At 44.8% G+C, this 16,160-nt stretch overlaps 1 protein-coding gene and 11 non-coding genes across 12 annotated transcripts; 11 read left to right on the top strand and 1 right to left on the bottom strand.

Moving 5' to 3' along the window:
* Positions 1–151: 151 nt before the first annotated feature.
* trnaq-uug (transfer RNA glutamine (anticodon UUG)) lies at positions 152–223 on the top strand. Its single transcript has one exon. It is a non-coding gene; the product is annotated as a tRNA-Gln (tRNA).
* Positions 224–338: 115 nt separating this feature from the next.
* On the top strand, positions 339–410 carry trnaq-cug (transfer RNA glutamine (anticodon CUG)). The gene has a single exon. It is a non-coding gene; the product is annotated as a tRNA-Gln (tRNA).
* Positions 411–1,809: 1,399 nt separating this feature from the next.
* Positions 1,810–1,881, top strand: trnaq-cug (transfer RNA glutamine (anticodon CUG)). Its single transcript has one exon. It is a non-coding gene; the product is annotated as a tRNA-Gln (tRNA).
* Positions 1,882–2,353: 472 nt separating this feature from the next.
* trnaq-cug (transfer RNA glutamine (anticodon CUG)) lies at positions 2,354–2,425 on the top strand. The gene has a single exon. It is a non-coding gene; the product is annotated as a tRNA-Gln (tRNA).
* A 470-nt stretch (positions 2,426–2,895) lies between these two features.
* On the top strand, positions 2,896–2,967 carry trnaq-uug (transfer RNA glutamine (anticodon UUG)). Its single transcript has one exon. It is a non-coding gene; the product is annotated as a tRNA-Gln (tRNA).
* A 115-nt stretch (positions 2,968–3,082) lies between these two features.
* trnaq-cug (transfer RNA glutamine (anticodon CUG)) lies at positions 3,083–3,154 on the top strand. Its single transcript has one exon. It is a non-coding gene; the product is annotated as a tRNA-Gln (tRNA).
* Positions 3,155–3,622: 468 nt separating this feature from the next.
* Positions 3,623–3,694, top strand: trnaq-uug (transfer RNA glutamine (anticodon UUG)). Its single transcript has one exon. It is a non-coding gene; the product is annotated as a tRNA-Gln (tRNA).
* Positions 3,695–3,809: 115 nt separating this feature from the next.
* trnaq-cug (transfer RNA glutamine (anticodon CUG)) lies at positions 3,810–3,881 on the top strand. Its single transcript has one exon. It is a non-coding gene; the product is annotated as a tRNA-Gln (tRNA).
* Positions 3,882–4,141: 260 nt separating this feature from the next.
* Positions 4,142–4,213, top strand: trnaq-cug (transfer RNA glutamine (anticodon CUG)). Its single transcript has one exon. It is a non-coding gene; the product is annotated as a tRNA-Gln (tRNA).
* A 298-nt stretch (positions 4,214–4,511) lies between these two features.
* trnai-aau (transfer RNA isoleucine (anticodon AAU)) lies at positions 4,512–4,585 on the top strand. Its single transcript has one exon. It is a non-coding gene; the product is annotated as a tRNA-Ile (tRNA).
* A 267-nt stretch (positions 4,586–4,852) lies between these two features.
* Positions 4,853–4,924, top strand: trnaq-cug (transfer RNA glutamine (anticodon CUG)). Its single transcript has one exon. It is a non-coding gene; the product is annotated as a tRNA-Gln (tRNA).
* A 2,675-nt stretch (positions 4,925–7,599) lies between these two features.
* LOC110513025 (exosome complex component RRP45) lies at positions 7,600–16,033 on the bottom strand. The gene is made up of 12 exons (XM_036971908.2): positions 15,834–16,033; positions 15,436–15,530; positions 14,378–14,497; positions 14,150–14,252; positions 13,306–13,443; positions 12,969–13,051; positions 12,642–12,774; positions 12,001–12,089; positions 11,693–11,839; positions 11,330–11,493; positions 9,753–9,825; positions 7,600–8,136 (listed from the first exon to the last, which is right to left on the bottom strand). Exons 1-12 carry the CDS (start codon positions 15,897–15,899, stop codon positions 8,040–8,042), a joined length of 1,308 nt encoding a protein of 435 aa, XP_036827803.2. The 5' UTR covers positions 15,900–16,033; the 3' UTR covers positions 7,600–8,039.
* Between the last annotated feature and the right edge of the window lie 127 nt (positions 16,034–16,160).

Below are 16,160 nucleotides of genomic sequence, written 5' to 3'. Positions count from 1 at the left end.
TCAATTAATTTGCCTCGTGGAACTAGAATATAGCTGTCCAAATATTGTTGTCAGTTGAAAGTATTTGCAACACGTGAAGGAACGACAGTCCGCTGTTGCTAATTAAACGCAGAATTATTTTTTTTTCAATTTCCATGTGGATTTAGAATATGGTTCTATGGTGTAATGGTTAGCACTCTGGACTTTGAATCCAGTGATCCGAGTTCAAATCTCGGTAGAACCTTCCTATTTTTTGTGCTGAATTATTCACATGGCCAACCAATAATCTCATAATCTGCTGTTTATCCGGTGTACAAATGACATGAAAATCGGAAGTCTACAATAATTACTCTGTATAGGGTTCTATGGTGTAATGGTTAGCACTCAGGACTCTGAATCCTGCGATCCGAGTTCAAATCTCGGTAGGACCTACCTTGATTTTGCAGTGACACACTCCTCCCTTGTCAACTTTAAAATAGTTGTGAGTGAAAGAAACAAGTAGGTGGGAGTCGATAAGCACTCTTGTTACGCACGAATGGCTAGCCTACGGTAAATGCATACTATGAGTGCCTGGTAGTTGATACCGTTTCAAGCCTACCACTGTTGTGTCGTCCGCAAACTTGATGATTGAGTTGGAGGCGTGCGTGGCCACGTAGTCGTGGGTGAACAGGGAGTACAGGAGAGGGCTCAGAACGCACCCTTGTGGGGCCTCAGTGTTGAGGATCAGCGGGGAGGAGATGTTGTTGCCTACCCTCACCACCTGGGGGCGGCCCGTCAGGAAGTCCAGTACCCAGTTTCTGGTTAGGGAATGTTTTAATCGTTGCTATGGGAACGACATCTTCAACACACCGAATCAGCGTATTCGTCAATGTTGTTGTCTGACGCAATACGAAACATGTCCCAGTCCACGTGATGGAAGCAGTCTTGGAGTGTGGAGTCAGCTTGGTCGGACCAGCGTTGGACAGACCTCAGCGTGGGAGCCTCTTGTTTTTGCTTGGGGGGGGATATATACGGCTGTGATTATAATCGAAGAGAATTCTCTTGGTAGATAATGCGGTCTACATTTGATTGTGAGGAATTCTAAATCAGGTGAACAGAAGGATTTGAGTTCCTGTATGTTTCTTTCATCACACCATGTCACGTTAGTCATAAGGCATACGCCCCCGCCCCTCTTTTTACCAGAAATATGTTTTTTCCTGTCTGCGCTATGCGTGGAGAAACCTGTTGGCTGCACCGCTTCGGATAGCGTCTCTCCAGTAAGCCACGTTTCCGTGAAGCAAAGAACGTTACAGTCTCTGATGTCCCTCTGGAATGCTACCCTTGCTCGGATTTCATCAACCTTGTTGTCAAGAGACTGGACATTGGCAAGAAGAATGCTAGGGAATGGTGCACGGTGTGCCCGTCTCCGGAGTCTGACCAGAAGACCGCCTCGTTTCCCTCTTTTTCGGAGTCGTTGTTACGCACAAATTGTTACGCACAAATGGCTAGCCTACGGTAAATGCATACTATGAGTGCCTGGTAGTTGATACCGTTTCTGGCCAGACAATATTTGATCTGTTTTTCCGGTGAACCAAGGACAGTAAAATCTGAACCCGTCACAGAGTATTGAGTACAGGGTTCTATGCTGTAAAGGTTATCACTCAGGACTCTGAATCCGAAAATCCGAGTTTAAATCTTGGACGATCCTACCATGTCAATTAATTTGCCTCGTGGAACTAGAATATAGCTGTCCAAATATTGTTGTCAGTTGAAAGTAATCTCATAATCTGCTGTTTATCCGGTGTACAAATGACATGAAAATCGGAAGTCTACAATAATTACTCTGTATAGGGTTCTATGGTGTAATGGTTAGCACTCAGGACTCTGAATCCTGTGATCCGAGTTCAAATCTCGGTAGGACCTACCTAGATTTTGCAGTGACACACTCCTCCCTTGTCAACTTTAAAATAGTTGTGCGTGAAAGAAACAAGTGGGTGGGAGTCAATAAGCACTCTTGTTACGCACGAATGGCTAGCCTACGGTAAATGCATACTATGAGTGCCTGGTAGTTGATACTGGTCAGACAATATTTTATCTGTTTTTCCGGTGAACCAAGGACAGTAAAATCTGAACCCGTCACAGAGTATTGAGTACAGGGTTCTATGCTGTAAAGGTTATCACTCAGGACTCTGAATCCTACAATCCGAGTTTAAATCTTGGACGATCCTACCATGTCAATTAATTTGCCTCGTGGAACTAGAATATAGCTGTCCAAATATTGTTGTCAGTTGAAAGTATTTGCAACACGTGAAGGAACAATAATCTCATAATCTGCTGTTTATCCGGTGTACAAATGACATGAAAATCGGAAGTCTACAATAATTACTCTGAATAGGGTTCTATGGTGTAATGGTTAGCACTCAGGACTCTGAATCCTGCGATCCGAGTTCAAATCTCGGTAGGACCTACCTACCTTGATTTTGCAGTGACACACTCCTCCCTTGTCAACTTTAAAATAGTTGTGTGTGAAAGAAACAAGTGGGTGGGAGTCAATAAGCACTCTTGTTACGCACGAATGGCTAGCCTACGGTAAATGCATACTATGAGTGCCTGGTAGTTGATACCGTTTCTGGCCAGACAATATTTGATCTGTTTTTCCGGTGAACCAAGGACAGTAAAATCTGAACCCGTCACAGAGTATTGAGTACAGGGTTCTATGCTGTAAAGGATATCACTCAGGACTCTGAATCCTACAATCCAAGTTTAAATCTTGGACGATCCTACCATGTCAATTAATTTGCCTCGTGGAACTAGAATATAGCTGTCCAAATATTGTTGTCAGTTGAAAGTATTTGCAACACGTGAAGGAACAACAGTCCACTGTTGCTAATTAAACACAGATTTTTTTTTTTCAATTTCCATGTGGATTTAGAATATGGTTCTATGGTGTAATGATTAGCACTCTGGACTTTGAATCCAGTGATCCGAGTTCAAATCTCGGTAGAACCTTCCTATTTTTTGTGCTGAATTATTCACATGGCCAACCAATAATCTCATAATCTGCTGTTTATCCGGTGTACAAATGACATGAAAATCGGAAGTCTACAATAATTACTCTGTATAGGGTTCTATGGTGTAATGGTTAGCACTCAGGACTCTGAATCCTGCGATCCGAGTTCAAATCTCGGTAGGACCTACCTTGATTTTGCAGTGACACACTCCTCCCTTGTCAACTTTAAAATAGTTGTGCTTGAAAGAAACAAGTGGGTGGGAGTCGATAAGCACTCTTTTTACGCACGAATGGCTAGCCTACGGTAAATGCATACTATGAGTGCCTGGTAGTTGATACCGTTTCTGGCCAGACAATATTTGATCTGTTTTTCCGGTGAACCAAGGACAGTAAAATCTGAACCCGTCACAGAGTATTGAGTACAGGGTTCTATGCTGTAAAGGTTATCACTCAGGACTCTGAATCCGAAAATCCGAGTTTAAATCTTGGACGATCCTACCATGTCAATTAATTTGCCTCGTGGAACTAGAATATAGCTGTCCAAATATTGTTGTCAGTTGAAAGTATTTGCAACACGTGAAGGAACGACAGTCCGCTGTTGCTAATTAAACGCAGAATTATTTTTTTTTCAATTTCCATGTGGATTTAGAATATGGTTCTATGGTGTAATGGTTAGCACTCTGGACTTTGAATCCAGTGATCCGAGTTCAAATCTCGGTAGAACCTTTCTATTTTTTGTGCTGAATTATTCACATGGCCAACCAATAATCTCATAATCTGCTGTTTATCCGGTGTACAAATGACATGAAAATCGGAAGTCTACAATAATTACTCTGTATAGGGTTCTATGGTGTAATGGTTAGCACTCAGGACTCTGAATCCTGCGATCCGAGTTCAAATCTCGGTAGGACCTACCTTGATTTTGCAGTGACACACTCCTCCCTTGTCAACTTTAAAATAGTTGTGTGTGAAAGAAACAAGTGGGTGGGAGTCGAAGAGCAGTCTTTGGTAATCACGAATTGCAGCATTCAGGAAATGCTACATTACACCATAGAAACATAATCAAAATTAATTTGGGTATTGTACAGAAAAGTGAGTGCAACCATATCACCTGGAAGACCATTTACCGAAGTCAAGCCCTTAATAAGTTGTTACTGCTATGTGGTACTGTGTGGTTCTATGGTGTAATGGTTAGCACTCAGGACTCTGAATCCTGCGATCCGAGTTCAAATCTCGGTAGGACCTGTCTGGTTTTTGCGATTAATTTGAGTCTTCTGCGAGGGTCATTCCTTCCATATTTTTATCCTATTGAGCCGGTGTCGGAACGACATTCCCCTTTTTCTGACAAGAGCTTTCATACCAAGGGTGAGGTGGTGGAGACTGAAATAATACGAACCCACAAGAACCCACAAGAAATTCCTACTATTAAGGTAATATGGTAAGTTAATAGTAGTCCACTACTCGCTACTCCAAATACATACATACCTTCAAAAACAGCATCGTTAATTGTGTTAGAAATATGTAAATGTTCACCCATTACCAAGGCCGGTTAGCTCAGTTGGTTAGAGCGTCGTGCTAATAACGCGAAGGTCGCGGGTTCGATACCCGTACTGGCCAAGGTATTTATTTTTTTCTTGAGTTGTACCATGAGCATTCAAAACACGTGTCTCCTGTAAACTGGCGTCCTTCAACACGGAATCTGAACTCAAACATGTAAAATTCGGAGCGCTTTTCTTCCTTTAAAATCGTGAGTTTGTTTATATTCCCTGGTTTAACACGGCGACGTAACTTTTCAAAGCCAGTTCCTAATTCCTTGCGATTAATGCGCAAACAACACCGCCATATTTAATTTAAAATGTAATTTCAGTCCATACTGCCACATCGGGTTCTATGGTGTAATGGTTAGCACTCAGGACTCTGAATCCTGCGATCCGAGTTCAAATCTCGGTAGGACCTGCCTGTCTTTTGCGGCTGATTCGGTATCATTCAATCTGTTGTCAATGTCAATGTATTCCTAAACATTTAACACAAAATACTCAGTCTTAACAAACATTTTTCCATTCATTTTAGTTAAATCTGCCTTTTATAGTGTAACGCACTCCTAGAGCCTCCTTTGTTATCTGCCACATCAAATAAAGCTCATACATATATGGAGCATTTTTTTTAAAATTGACATTGTCTCCATTTTGTTTACAGTGTAAAAAGGTATTTATTTATAAACTGTGTGGTTCAAGCCATGAATACTGATTGGCTGACACAACATTTGTTTTTCCTGCTCTAATTAAGCTGGTAACCAGTTTTTAATAGCAATAAGGCACCTCAGGGGTTTGTGGCCAATATACCACAGCTAATGGCTGTATTTGGGCACTCCACAATGCGTCTGTACCGGTACCCCTGAATACAGCCTCCACATTGACTCTGTACCAGTACCCCCTGTATATAGCCTCCACATTGACTCTGTACCAGTACCCCCTGTATATAGCCTATAAACAATACATCTACTGTATGCTTCAGGCCTAATAAACAATACATTTACTGTATGCTTCAGGTGGTGCCTAATAAACAATACATCTACTGTATGCTTCAGGCCTAATAAACAACACATCTACTGTATGCTTCAGGTGGTGCCTAATAAACAATACATCTACTGTATGCTTCAGGCCTAATAAACAATACATTTACTGTATGCTTCAGGTGGTGCCTAATAAACAAGACATCTACTGTATGCTTCAGGTGGTGCCTAATAAACAATACATCTACTGTATGCTTCAGGTGGTGCCTAATAAACAATACATCTACTGTATGCTTCAGGTGGTGCCTAATAAACAATACATCTACTGTATGCTTCAGGTGGTGCCTAATAAACAATACATTTACTGTATGCTTCAGGCCTAATAAACAATACATCTACTGTATGCTTCAGGTGGTGCCAAATAAACAATACATCTACTGTATGCTTCAGGCCTAATAAACAATACATCTACTGTATGCTTCAGGTGGTGCCTAATAAACAATACATCTACTGTATGCTTCAGGTGGTGCCTAATAAACAATACATCTACTGTATGCTTCAGGTGGTGCCTAATAAACAATACATCTACTGTATGCTTCAGGTGGTGCCTAATAAACAATACATCTACTGTATGCTTCAGGTGGTGCCTAATAAACAATACATCTACTGTATGCTTCAGGTGGTGCCTAATAAACAATACATCTACTGTATGCTTCAGGCCTAATAAACAATACATTTACTGTATGCTTCAGGTGGTGCCTAATAAACAATACATCTACTGTATGCTTCAGGTGGTGCCTAATAAACAATACATCTACTGTATGCTTCAGGCCTAATAAACAATACATCTACTGTATGCTTCAGGCCTAATAAACAATACATTTACTGTATGCTTCAGGTGGTGCCTAATAAACAATACATTTACTGTATGCTTCAGGCCTAATAAACAATACATCTACTGTATGCTTCAGGTGGTGCCTAATAAACAATACATCTACTGTATGCTTCAGGTGGTGCCTAATAAACAAGACATCTACTGTATGCTTCAGGTGGTGCCTAATAAACAATACATCTACTGTATGCTTCAGGCCTAATAAACAATACATTTACTGTATGCTTCAGGTGGTGCCTAATAAACAAGACATCTACTGTATGCTTCAGGTGGTGCCTAATAAACAAGACATCTACTGTATGCTTCAGGTGGTGCCTAATAAACAATACATCTACTGTATGCTTCAGGCCTAATAAACAAGACATCTACTGTATGCTTCAGGTGGTGCCTAATAAACAAGACATCTACTGTATGCTTCAGGCCTAATAAACAATACATCTACTGTATGCTTCAGGTGGTGCCTAATAAACAATACATCTACTGTATGCTTCAGGTGGTGCCTAATAAACAACACATCTACTGTATGCTTCAGGTGGTGCCTAATAAACAAGACATCTACTGTATGCTTCAGGCCTAATAAACAATACATCTACTGTATGCTTCAGGTGGTGCCTAATAAACAATACATCTACTGTATGCTTCAGGTGGTGCCTAATAAACAATACATCTACTGTATGCTTCAGGTGGTGCCTAATAAACAATACATCTACTGTATGCTTCAGGCCTAATAAACAATACATTTACTGTATGCTTCAGGTGGTGCCTAATAAACAATACATCTACTGTATGCTTCAGGCCTAATAAACAATACATCTACTGTATGCTTCAGGCCTAATAAACAATACATCTACTGTATGCTTCAGGCCTAATAAACAATACATTTACTGTATGCTTCAGGTGGTGCCTAATAAACAATACATCTACTGTATGCTTCAGGCCTAATAAACAATACATCTACTGTATGCTTCAGGCCTAATAAACAATACATTTACTGTATGCTTCAGGTGGTGCCTAATAAACAATACATCTACTGTATGCTTCAGGTGGTGCCTAATAAACACTACATCTACTGTATGCTTCAGGCCTAATAAACAATACATTTACTGCAAGGTTCCCCAACTGGCTGAATTTGACCCGCGGGTGGTTTTATTAGGGCCCTCATTTTCTGAACCAAAAAAACTAAATATTTTTTCATGATTGGAGACAGACTGTAAAAAGACCAGGAAAACATCTTAGAAATGATTTTAATTTAGGAAATCTGTTCCCAAGTTCTCTCACACATAACAGAGAGACAATTGTTTGTATACAAATGTAAGCACGGTTTGAAATGATTGTTTTAGTCATATATTTTGTGGCTTCTTGTGGTCAATTTCCAGTCTACTATTTATTTCTATTTATGTTCCATCCGCTCAAGAAAAAAACAAGATATTTCACTTCCTCTTCCTCTTCTTCTTCTGCTGCTGCTTGGCGGCTACTGCCCCCTCTTCTTCTTCTTCTTCTTCTGCTGCTTGGAGGCTACTGCCCCCTCTTCTTCTGCTGCTGCTTGGAGGCTACTGCCCCCTCTTCTTCTTCTTCTGCTGCTTGGAGGCTACTGCCCCCTCTTCTTCTTCTTCTTCTTCTGCTGCTTGGAGGCTACTGCCCCCTCTTCTTCTTCTGCTGCTTGGAGGCTACTGCCCCCTCTTCTTCTTCTTCTTCTTCTGCTGCTGCTGCTGCTGCTGCTTGGAGGCTACTGCCCCCTGTTGGTTAGAGATGGAGGCCTTCTCCCTGAGAGAGAACAAAGTCTGATACATTTCTTCCTCAAAGTAAGCACAACTTCAATTGTAAAAAGGTTATTGTTTTCATGATTATAATAATGTATAATATACACATGAAATGAGCATCACTATATCTGGTTCTCAGTAGATCAGAAGGATGTTCTGTTGTTGTTGTTGTTATAGAAAGAACCCAACCTTACACTACAACTTGAATGGTTTGCATTTACAACAGCAATGAGACGATGTGCTTGTGGGTGTAACCCCCCCCAAAAATAAATCCATCTGAAAGTGAAGGTGTCATTTCCATGGTACTTGTTCCTCCAAAGAGGAACTCTGGAGTGCTGTCAGAGTGACCATCGGGTTCTTGGTCACCTCCCAGACCAAGGCCCTTCTCCCCCGATTGCTCAGTTTGGCCAGGCGGCCAGCTCTAGGAAGAGTCTTGGTGGTTGCAAACTTCTTCCATTTAAGAATGAGGAGGCCACTGTGTTCTTGGGGACCTTCAATGCTTTAGAAATGTTTTGGTACCCTTCCCCAGATCTGTGCCTCGACACAATCTTGGTCTCGGAGCTCTCAGGACAATTCCTTCGAAACTCATGGCTTGGTTTTTTTTCCTTTCCAGTACACAACACACTGACGTCACGGACAGATGCACACGACTCTCGTCTGCAGTAAGAAAATCATGCCCATCTGCACCCATTCAACAGTCTAAGACTTGCGCTTTTATTACTTCTAAACAAAAATATGTTTTTTGGGGGGGTTCCCTTACGCTTACAGTGATGTTTTGATTCTCGCTTGAACAGATTATATTTGGTTGTGATCTTTGCAACAAACAAAAAAAATACTATTTTCTACGGAGCAGTTGTCAGCTAGAATGCTAACCCTCATTGACATAGGCTGTAGCAAAAGCTATCCAAAGAGCCATTTTACTGGTTGAAGAGTTAAAAAAAAAAAGTATAATGCAGTTGATTTGCTATGATGACACAAACTTTATATTAAGAAGGACATACGTACAAGCCGTAAAATCCAATTATAATAGACATGTACTGTCAAATCCACTCATAAGCAACATGTAAACAGAGGCATTTTTTTGGGCTGCCGTCACCAACTTGCGCTGTTCTATAAGAACTCCCTGGTGTTCTGCCACCAACTTGCGCTGTTCTATAAGAACTCCCTGGTGTTCTGTCACCAACTTGCGCTGTTCTATAAGAACTCCCTGGTGTTCTGCCACCAACTTGCTGCCGTTCTAGAAGAACTCCCTGGTGTTCTGCCACCAACTTGCAGCCGTTCTAGAAGAACTCCCTGGTGTTCTGCCACCAACTTGCTGCTGTTCTAGAAGAACTCCCTGGTGTTCTGCCACCAACTTGCTGCTGTTCTAGAAGAACTCCCTGGTGTTCTGCCACCAACTTGCTGCTGTTCTAGAAGAACTCACTGGTGTTCTGCCACCAACTTGCTGCTGTTCTAGAAGAACTCCCTGGTGTTCTGCCACCAACTTGCTTCCGTTCTATAAGAACTCCCTGGTGTTCTGCCACCAACTTGCGCGCGTCGCCCTCGTGAGGCAATGCTTGGGAGACACAGAAAGGGGTTCTATAGAACCCAGAAGAAAAAATATATAAAAGTGCCACTTACTTTGTTGTTACCTGGTTCAAGATGACAACATCCTCCTCCTCGCTGTCACTGTCTGAGATGACCACCACGTCACCTAGGAAACACAATCACACAATAAGATGAGGTGTACTTTATTGATCGTTAAACTTAAAAGAACAGAAAATTATCTTTATGCTCACAAACCAAACCTCCAACCCTCCAGAAGGTCAGGCGGGGTGTTACCCGGGTGGTGAGTGAGGGATGGGTCAGGCGTAGAGGGGTGTTACCCGGGTGGTGAGTGAGGGATGGGTCAGGCGTAGAGGGGTGTTACCCGGGTGGTGAGTGAGGGATGGGTCAGGCGTAGAGGGGTGTTACCCGGGTGGTGAGTGAGGGATGGGTCAGTCGTAGAGGGGTGTTACCCGGGTGGCGAGTGAGGGATGGGTCAGTCGTAGAGGGGTGTTACCCGGGTGGTGAGTGAGGGATGGGTCAGGCGTAGAGGGGTGTTACCCGGGTGGTGAGTGAGGGATGGGTCAGGCGTAGAGGGGTGTTACCCGGGTGGTGAGTGAGGGATGGGTCAGGCGTAGAGGGGTGTTACCCGGGTGGTGAGTGAGGGATGGGTCAGGCGTAGAGGGGTGTTACCCAGGTGGTGAGTGAGGGATGGGTCAGGCGTAGAGGGGTGTTACCCGGGTGGTGAGTGAGGGATGGGTCAGTCGTAGAGGGGTGTTACCCGGGTGGTGAGTGAGGGATGGGTCAGGCGTAGAGGGGTGTTACCCGGGTAGTGAGTGAGGGATGGGTCAGGCGTAGAGGGGTGTTACCCGGGTAGTGAGTGAGGGATGGGTCAGTCGTAGAGGGGTGTTACCCGGGTAGTGAGTGAGGGATGGGTCAGGCGTAGAGGGGTGTTACCCGGGTGGTGAGTGAGGGATGGCTCAGGCGTAGAGGGGTGTTACCCGGGTGGTGAGTGAGGGATGGGTCAGGCGTAGAGGGGTGTTACCCGGGTGCTGAGTGAGGGATGGATCAGGCGTAGAGGGATGTTACCCGGGTGGTGAGTGAGGGATGGATCAGGCGTAGAGGGGTGTTACCCGGGTGGTGAGTGAGGGATGGGTCAGGCGTAGAGGGGTGTTACCCGGGTGGTGAGTGAGGGATGGGGTCAGGCGTAGAGGGGTGTTACCCGGGTGGTGAGTGAGGGATGGGTCAGGCGTAGAGGGGTGTTACCCAGGTGGTGAGTGAGGGATGGGTCAGGCGTAGAGGGGTGTTACCCGGGTGGTGAGTGAGGGATGGGTCTGGCGTAGAGGGGTGTTACCCGGGTGGTGAGTGAGGGATGGGTCAGGCGTAGAGGGGTGTTCCCCGGGTGGTGAGTGAGGGATGGGTCAGGCGTAGAGGGGTGTTACCTGGGTGGTGAGTGAGGGATGGGTCAGGCGTAGAGGGGTGTTACCCGGGTGGTGAGTGAGGGATGGGTCAGGCGTAGCTCAGCGCCCCTGGAGCGATTGATTCATTTTTGTAGCCTGGTTCCAGATCATTCTGTGCCGTCTTGCCAACTATGACCATGGAAGACGGCACAAACAGATCTGGGACCAGGCGAGTCAGTTTCACTCACCCAAGGAAAACAAACAAATAGTTACCTCTCCCCTTCTCCTCATGTCCCTCTTCCAACTCCATCTTCAACTCCACCGTCTCATCTTCCTCCTCCTCCTCCTCCTCCTCCTCTTCCTTCAGACCCCAGGAGTTCTCTAGCCCCTCCCCCACCTGGCCTGTACCTGGCGCAGTTAACACTGGAGAGGGAACGCTGTCCCGCGGTTGGTTAAGGACTAGAGTCTAGAGTAAACCATGGATCAGTAGCATTGAGAAAACAGACAAGAGGACAGGCACACCAAGTCACTCGCTCACTAACTCACTCGCCCACAAACAATGACCTTCCCCCTTTGAGAAAATCTTCTACTACAAATGTATTCAGAGTAACTTCAAGACTTTCTTTGAAGGGATACGTTTGGGGTGGGACCTCAGCTCTCTGGACGATCTCATTGGCCTTCTCCTTGACGTCACTCATTTCCACAGGTGACACGTCTGTTTTCAGCGCTGTGATTCGCTCCTGGGGCAACGACTCTGCGAAGCCAAACTTACCCCCAGTTTTTCTGAAATAACCGATATTCAAAAAGAGAACTTTATTGGAATCCAAAAATGAAATGACGCCAAAGTAGCAACACCAGAGAGGTTTATATAAACGGGTTTCCACTCGATAGCACAGCCACAAAGTCAAAATGAACGCTAACGAGACCAAGTTGACGTGACCCACCTGGCTTTCTTGTCGTTCTCCAAGGCTTTGTTGATTAGCTCTGTGATCTCGGACACTTTGACACTAGCGATCTTACTGCACCTGAGGACCTGTACAAACACATCATGCTTTAGAGATACAATTCACAGTGAAGTAGCTAGAGTATGCTCGTATCCATCCTCAATATTATCAGCCCCCTGGCCTACCAAAGCCATGGTTATGATATCTAGACAAGTGTTTAGCATGCTGATTTGAGCGTAGAAAGTGTTGTTGTGGTCGTGGGTTGGCATCCCAGGTCTGCATTAGCTCCCCAGTACCCGCCTGGTCTTTTGAGCAGCTGACTATCTCTATGGCTCCCCAGTATCCGCCTGGTCTTTTGAGCAGCTGACTGTATCTCTATGGCTCCCCAGTACCCGCCTGGTCTTTTGAGCAGCTGACTGTATCTCTATGGCCCCCCAGTACCCGCCTGGTCTTTTGAGAAGCTGACTGTATCTCTATGGCTCCCCAGTACCCGCCTGGTCTTTTGAGCAGCTGACTGTATCTCTATGGCTCCCCAGTACCCGCCTGGTCTTTGAGCAGCTGACTGTATCTCTATGGCTCCCCAGTACCCGCCTGGTCTTTTCAGCAACTGACTGTATCTCTATGGCCCCCCCAGTACCCGCCTGGTCTTTGAGCAGCATGATGCCTCCACTAGACTGGATGGAGCAGATCTCTCTGTGTTTGTTCATGGCTATCATCAGCAGGCCGTCCATCACACGCTCCTCACGCTCACACGGGTCAACCAACAGGTAGGTCCTGGAGCAGAGGGAGAGGGGTAGGAGAGGGGATATGAGATAGGACATAGAGAACAGTGGAGAGAAGGAGAACAGGACAGGAAAGGGAAGAGAGGCAGGAAAGGGAAGAGAGGCAGAGAGAGAACTGCAATGGCAGCCATCACTGTCTGATAGTGATATCAAACAGACAGGTGATCTTATATAACAGGGACCTACCCTTGTTGGAAGAAGGAGAAACTGACACAGATGGGCATGTGGTAGATGCTGAGGGGAATGGGGTCTCTCTCCTCTGTACTGTACTGTGGAACAGACACATGAAGGGTTAAATCATTATAAATTGGGGTTGTGTTCATTAGGGCATGCAACAGGTGACATTTTTAAAACCTTTTGCAACGTGTGACAAAAATGAGTGTGTCTTATTAGACAAATCCAGGTGGTCCTTCCCTGCTTGTCAGTTTGGTTCCTAATTAACACTACCCAGGGGTGTAATCAATGTCAAAGATTGTTGCCATGGCATTAGTTGTCGATAGCATCACCCCACCCCTCTCCTCACCACAGTGACTTCCTCTCCCTGGATGCCCACATCGGGCCGTCTGAAGTGACAGAGGGCCGCGATGGCAGCAATGCTGGCAGCGTCCATTAGGTTACCATCGTGGTTCAGCAAGTGGACGTCCACCCTAATCTGCCACACCTGGAGATACACAGACACACTAATTACACAGACATTATTCTGTACCACACCTGGAGATACACAGACACACTAATTACACAGACATCGATCTGTACCACATCTGGAGACATAAACAGGTAGATATAGAGATAGATATGTACCACATCTGGAGAGATAAACAGGTAGATAGGCAGTATAGATCTGTACCACACCTGGAGATACAGACACACTAATTACACAGACATCGATCTGTACCACATCTGGAGAAATAGACAGGTAGATAGACATTATAGATCTGTAGCACACCTGGAGAAATAGACAGGTAGATAGGCATTATAGATCTGTACCACACCTGGAGAAATAGACAGGTAGATAGGCATTATAGATCTGTACCACACCTGGAGAAATAGACAGGTAGATAGGCATTATAGATCTGTACCACACCTGCAGAAATAGACAGGTAGATAGGCATTATACCTTGGAAGACCAGTAGATATACACTGAGTGTACAAAACATTAAAAACACCTTCCAAATATTGAGTTCCTGTCAATTCAGGAATTAAACTGATATAAAAATTATCTTCAATGCTTTTCAATGGAGAACATTTCAAATTGGAATTTGGTTTACTTCCTGAATTGACTGGAATTTAAACCCAATTTGGGGACTTTCGTTCACAGCCTTCATGCCAAACTTCAGGTGTGTGTGTGTGTGTGTGTTTGTGCGTACCTTCTCTCCAGACACCACACACAGAGACTCTGTGTCTATACACTTGGAGTTCCTGAGGCATCTCTCCAGCTGTCTGTTCAGCTTCACCAACAGCTCTGACTGCCTAGAGATAGAGAGAGATCAAGAAGGGGGAAGGACAACCACGCAGATACATTTTTTTCAGTGATCGTTTTTCAGATGCAATTTACACTATAGCCTTATGAAGTAAAAACATAGTAGGACTCGTACCTGCCCATCTCAAATGCTGGAGAAGCCATGGGAGACAGCTCAATGTTGAAGAAAATGAGTCCTTCATTCGGTCGGTTCTCTTTCGGAGTAATGAGCTCACAGGACACCTGGGCCATGATCCTGGAGGTTAGGAACACACCATTTTTGTATTTTTTTATTTAACCAGACAAGTCGGTTAAGAACAAATTCTTATTTACAATGACGGCCTACCCCGGCCAGATACAGCCTGGATTCAAACCAGGGACTTGCACTGAGATGCAGTGCCTTTGACTGCTGCGCCACTCAGGAGCCCAAACGTACAAAGTTAATCTCAAACCGCCCCTAGCACTGTCACCTAGCCCCTACCACTGTCACCTAGCCCTAGCCCCTACCACTGTCACCTAGCCCTAGCCCCTACCACTGTAACCTAGCCCTAGCCCCTACCACCTACCACTGTCACCTAGCCCCTACCACTGTAACCTAGCCCCTACCCCCTAGCCCCTACCACTGTCACCTAGCCCCTAGCCCCTACCACTGTCACCTAGCCCCTACAAACTGTCACCTAGCCCCTACCACTGTCACCTAGCCCCTACCACCGTCACCTAGCCCCTACCACCGTCACCTAGCCCCTACCACTGTCAACTAGCCCCTACCACTGTAACCTAGCCCCTACCCCCTAGCCCCTACCACTGTCACCTAGCCCCTACCACTGTCACCTAGCCCCTACCACTGTCACCTAGCCCCTACCACTGTCACCTAGCCCCTACCACCGTCACCTAGCCCCTACCACCGTCAACTAGCCCCTACCACCTAGCCCCCCCCCCCCCCCCCCCCCTCCTAATGCCATACTCGTATCCAGTCCTTTCAGATGTATGAAAACGTAGTGCAAAAGCCTGCCATGTTAGTAGCAAGAAAGCCAACCCAAGTGCATTTGGCTTTGCCTGGTGCACCCGTCATCTACATTTTTAGCAGTAAGCCTTGGGTCTTCTCAACGATCCGCTTTAGATAGGCCAGTAGTTTTGGTTGAGAGCCACTGCTCAACTGTCATTTATTTGCCTTCAAAAGGCAGGAACACTCGCCTCGTCTTCCCCAGGTCAACAAAGCAGCATCCATAATCTGTCCCGAACGAGATCTTGATGCTCCTGTAGTCATAGGTCTGTCTCCCATCCAAGCGCTGCAGGTACACATTATTGAGCGAGATTATGTAACGTAAATATTTATAGCTAGTATAGCAACGATGCATCGAAAGATAATTAGCTAGCTAGCTAGGTAGCTCAAGTTTACAACAGGTTATGTACAATGACCCAGAACTCTAACAAACTCTGTAACGTTGGTAGATAGAGATAGACACTGTACAATATTTTAGTTCGGGTTCCCACATCTAAATTGGCCATTTATGTCAGCTAACTAGCATATCTGGCTATCTCAGCTAGCACGTTTCATTCACATGCAAGCATACACAAATTGCATTAGCTACCTTTTTTTCTTGAATAGCTTTGAGTAAAAAGTCCCGCTCGCAGTTTGATAACGGCGTATCTCTCATGTTGGCTGTCTATGAATTGTATATTGCTATGCCGGTGTGGTTTTTTTTGTTAACATGTGTTCACGTTTCAACAATCGTCAACATTCATGAACTCTGCTCCGGAAGAGCAACAGAGAAGTTATCACAATAAAAGTAATCAAAATGAGGTATATTTGCTCAAGTGTATTGCACTATTCTTCAAATTGTAGCAACCATCCACAATGTATTTCTAAAGTCATAATTATTTAAATAAAATAAGAATTAAAATAATAATACATGTTG

Source organism: Oncorhynchus mykiss, chromosome 10 (assembly GCF_057628025.1).
Source record: "Oncorhynchus mykiss isolate SJ-2025 chromosome 10, ASM5762802v1, whole genome shotgun sequence".
Lineage (NCBI taxonomy): Eukaryota > Metazoa > Chordata > Actinopteri > Salmoniformes > Salmonidae > Oncorhynchus > Oncorhynchus mykiss.
The sequence above is the reverse complement of the archived record's forward strand: the minus strand, read 5'-3'. Positions and strand labels throughout refer to the sequence as shown.

Coding starts and splice junctions, on each gene's coding strand:
- LOC110513025 (XM_036971908.2), bottom strand. CDS start 15,899: ATGAGAGATACGCCGTTATCAAACTGCGAGCGGGACTTTTTACTCAAA. Junction 14,253..14,377: donor CCAGCATTTGAGATGGGCAG/GTACGAGTCCTA, acceptor CTCTATCTCTAG/GCAGTCAGAGCTGTTGGTGA. Junction 11,840..12,000: donor GAGAACGACAAGAAAGCCAG/GTGGGTCACGTC, acceptor CGGTTATTTCAG/AAAAACTGGGGGTAAGTTTG.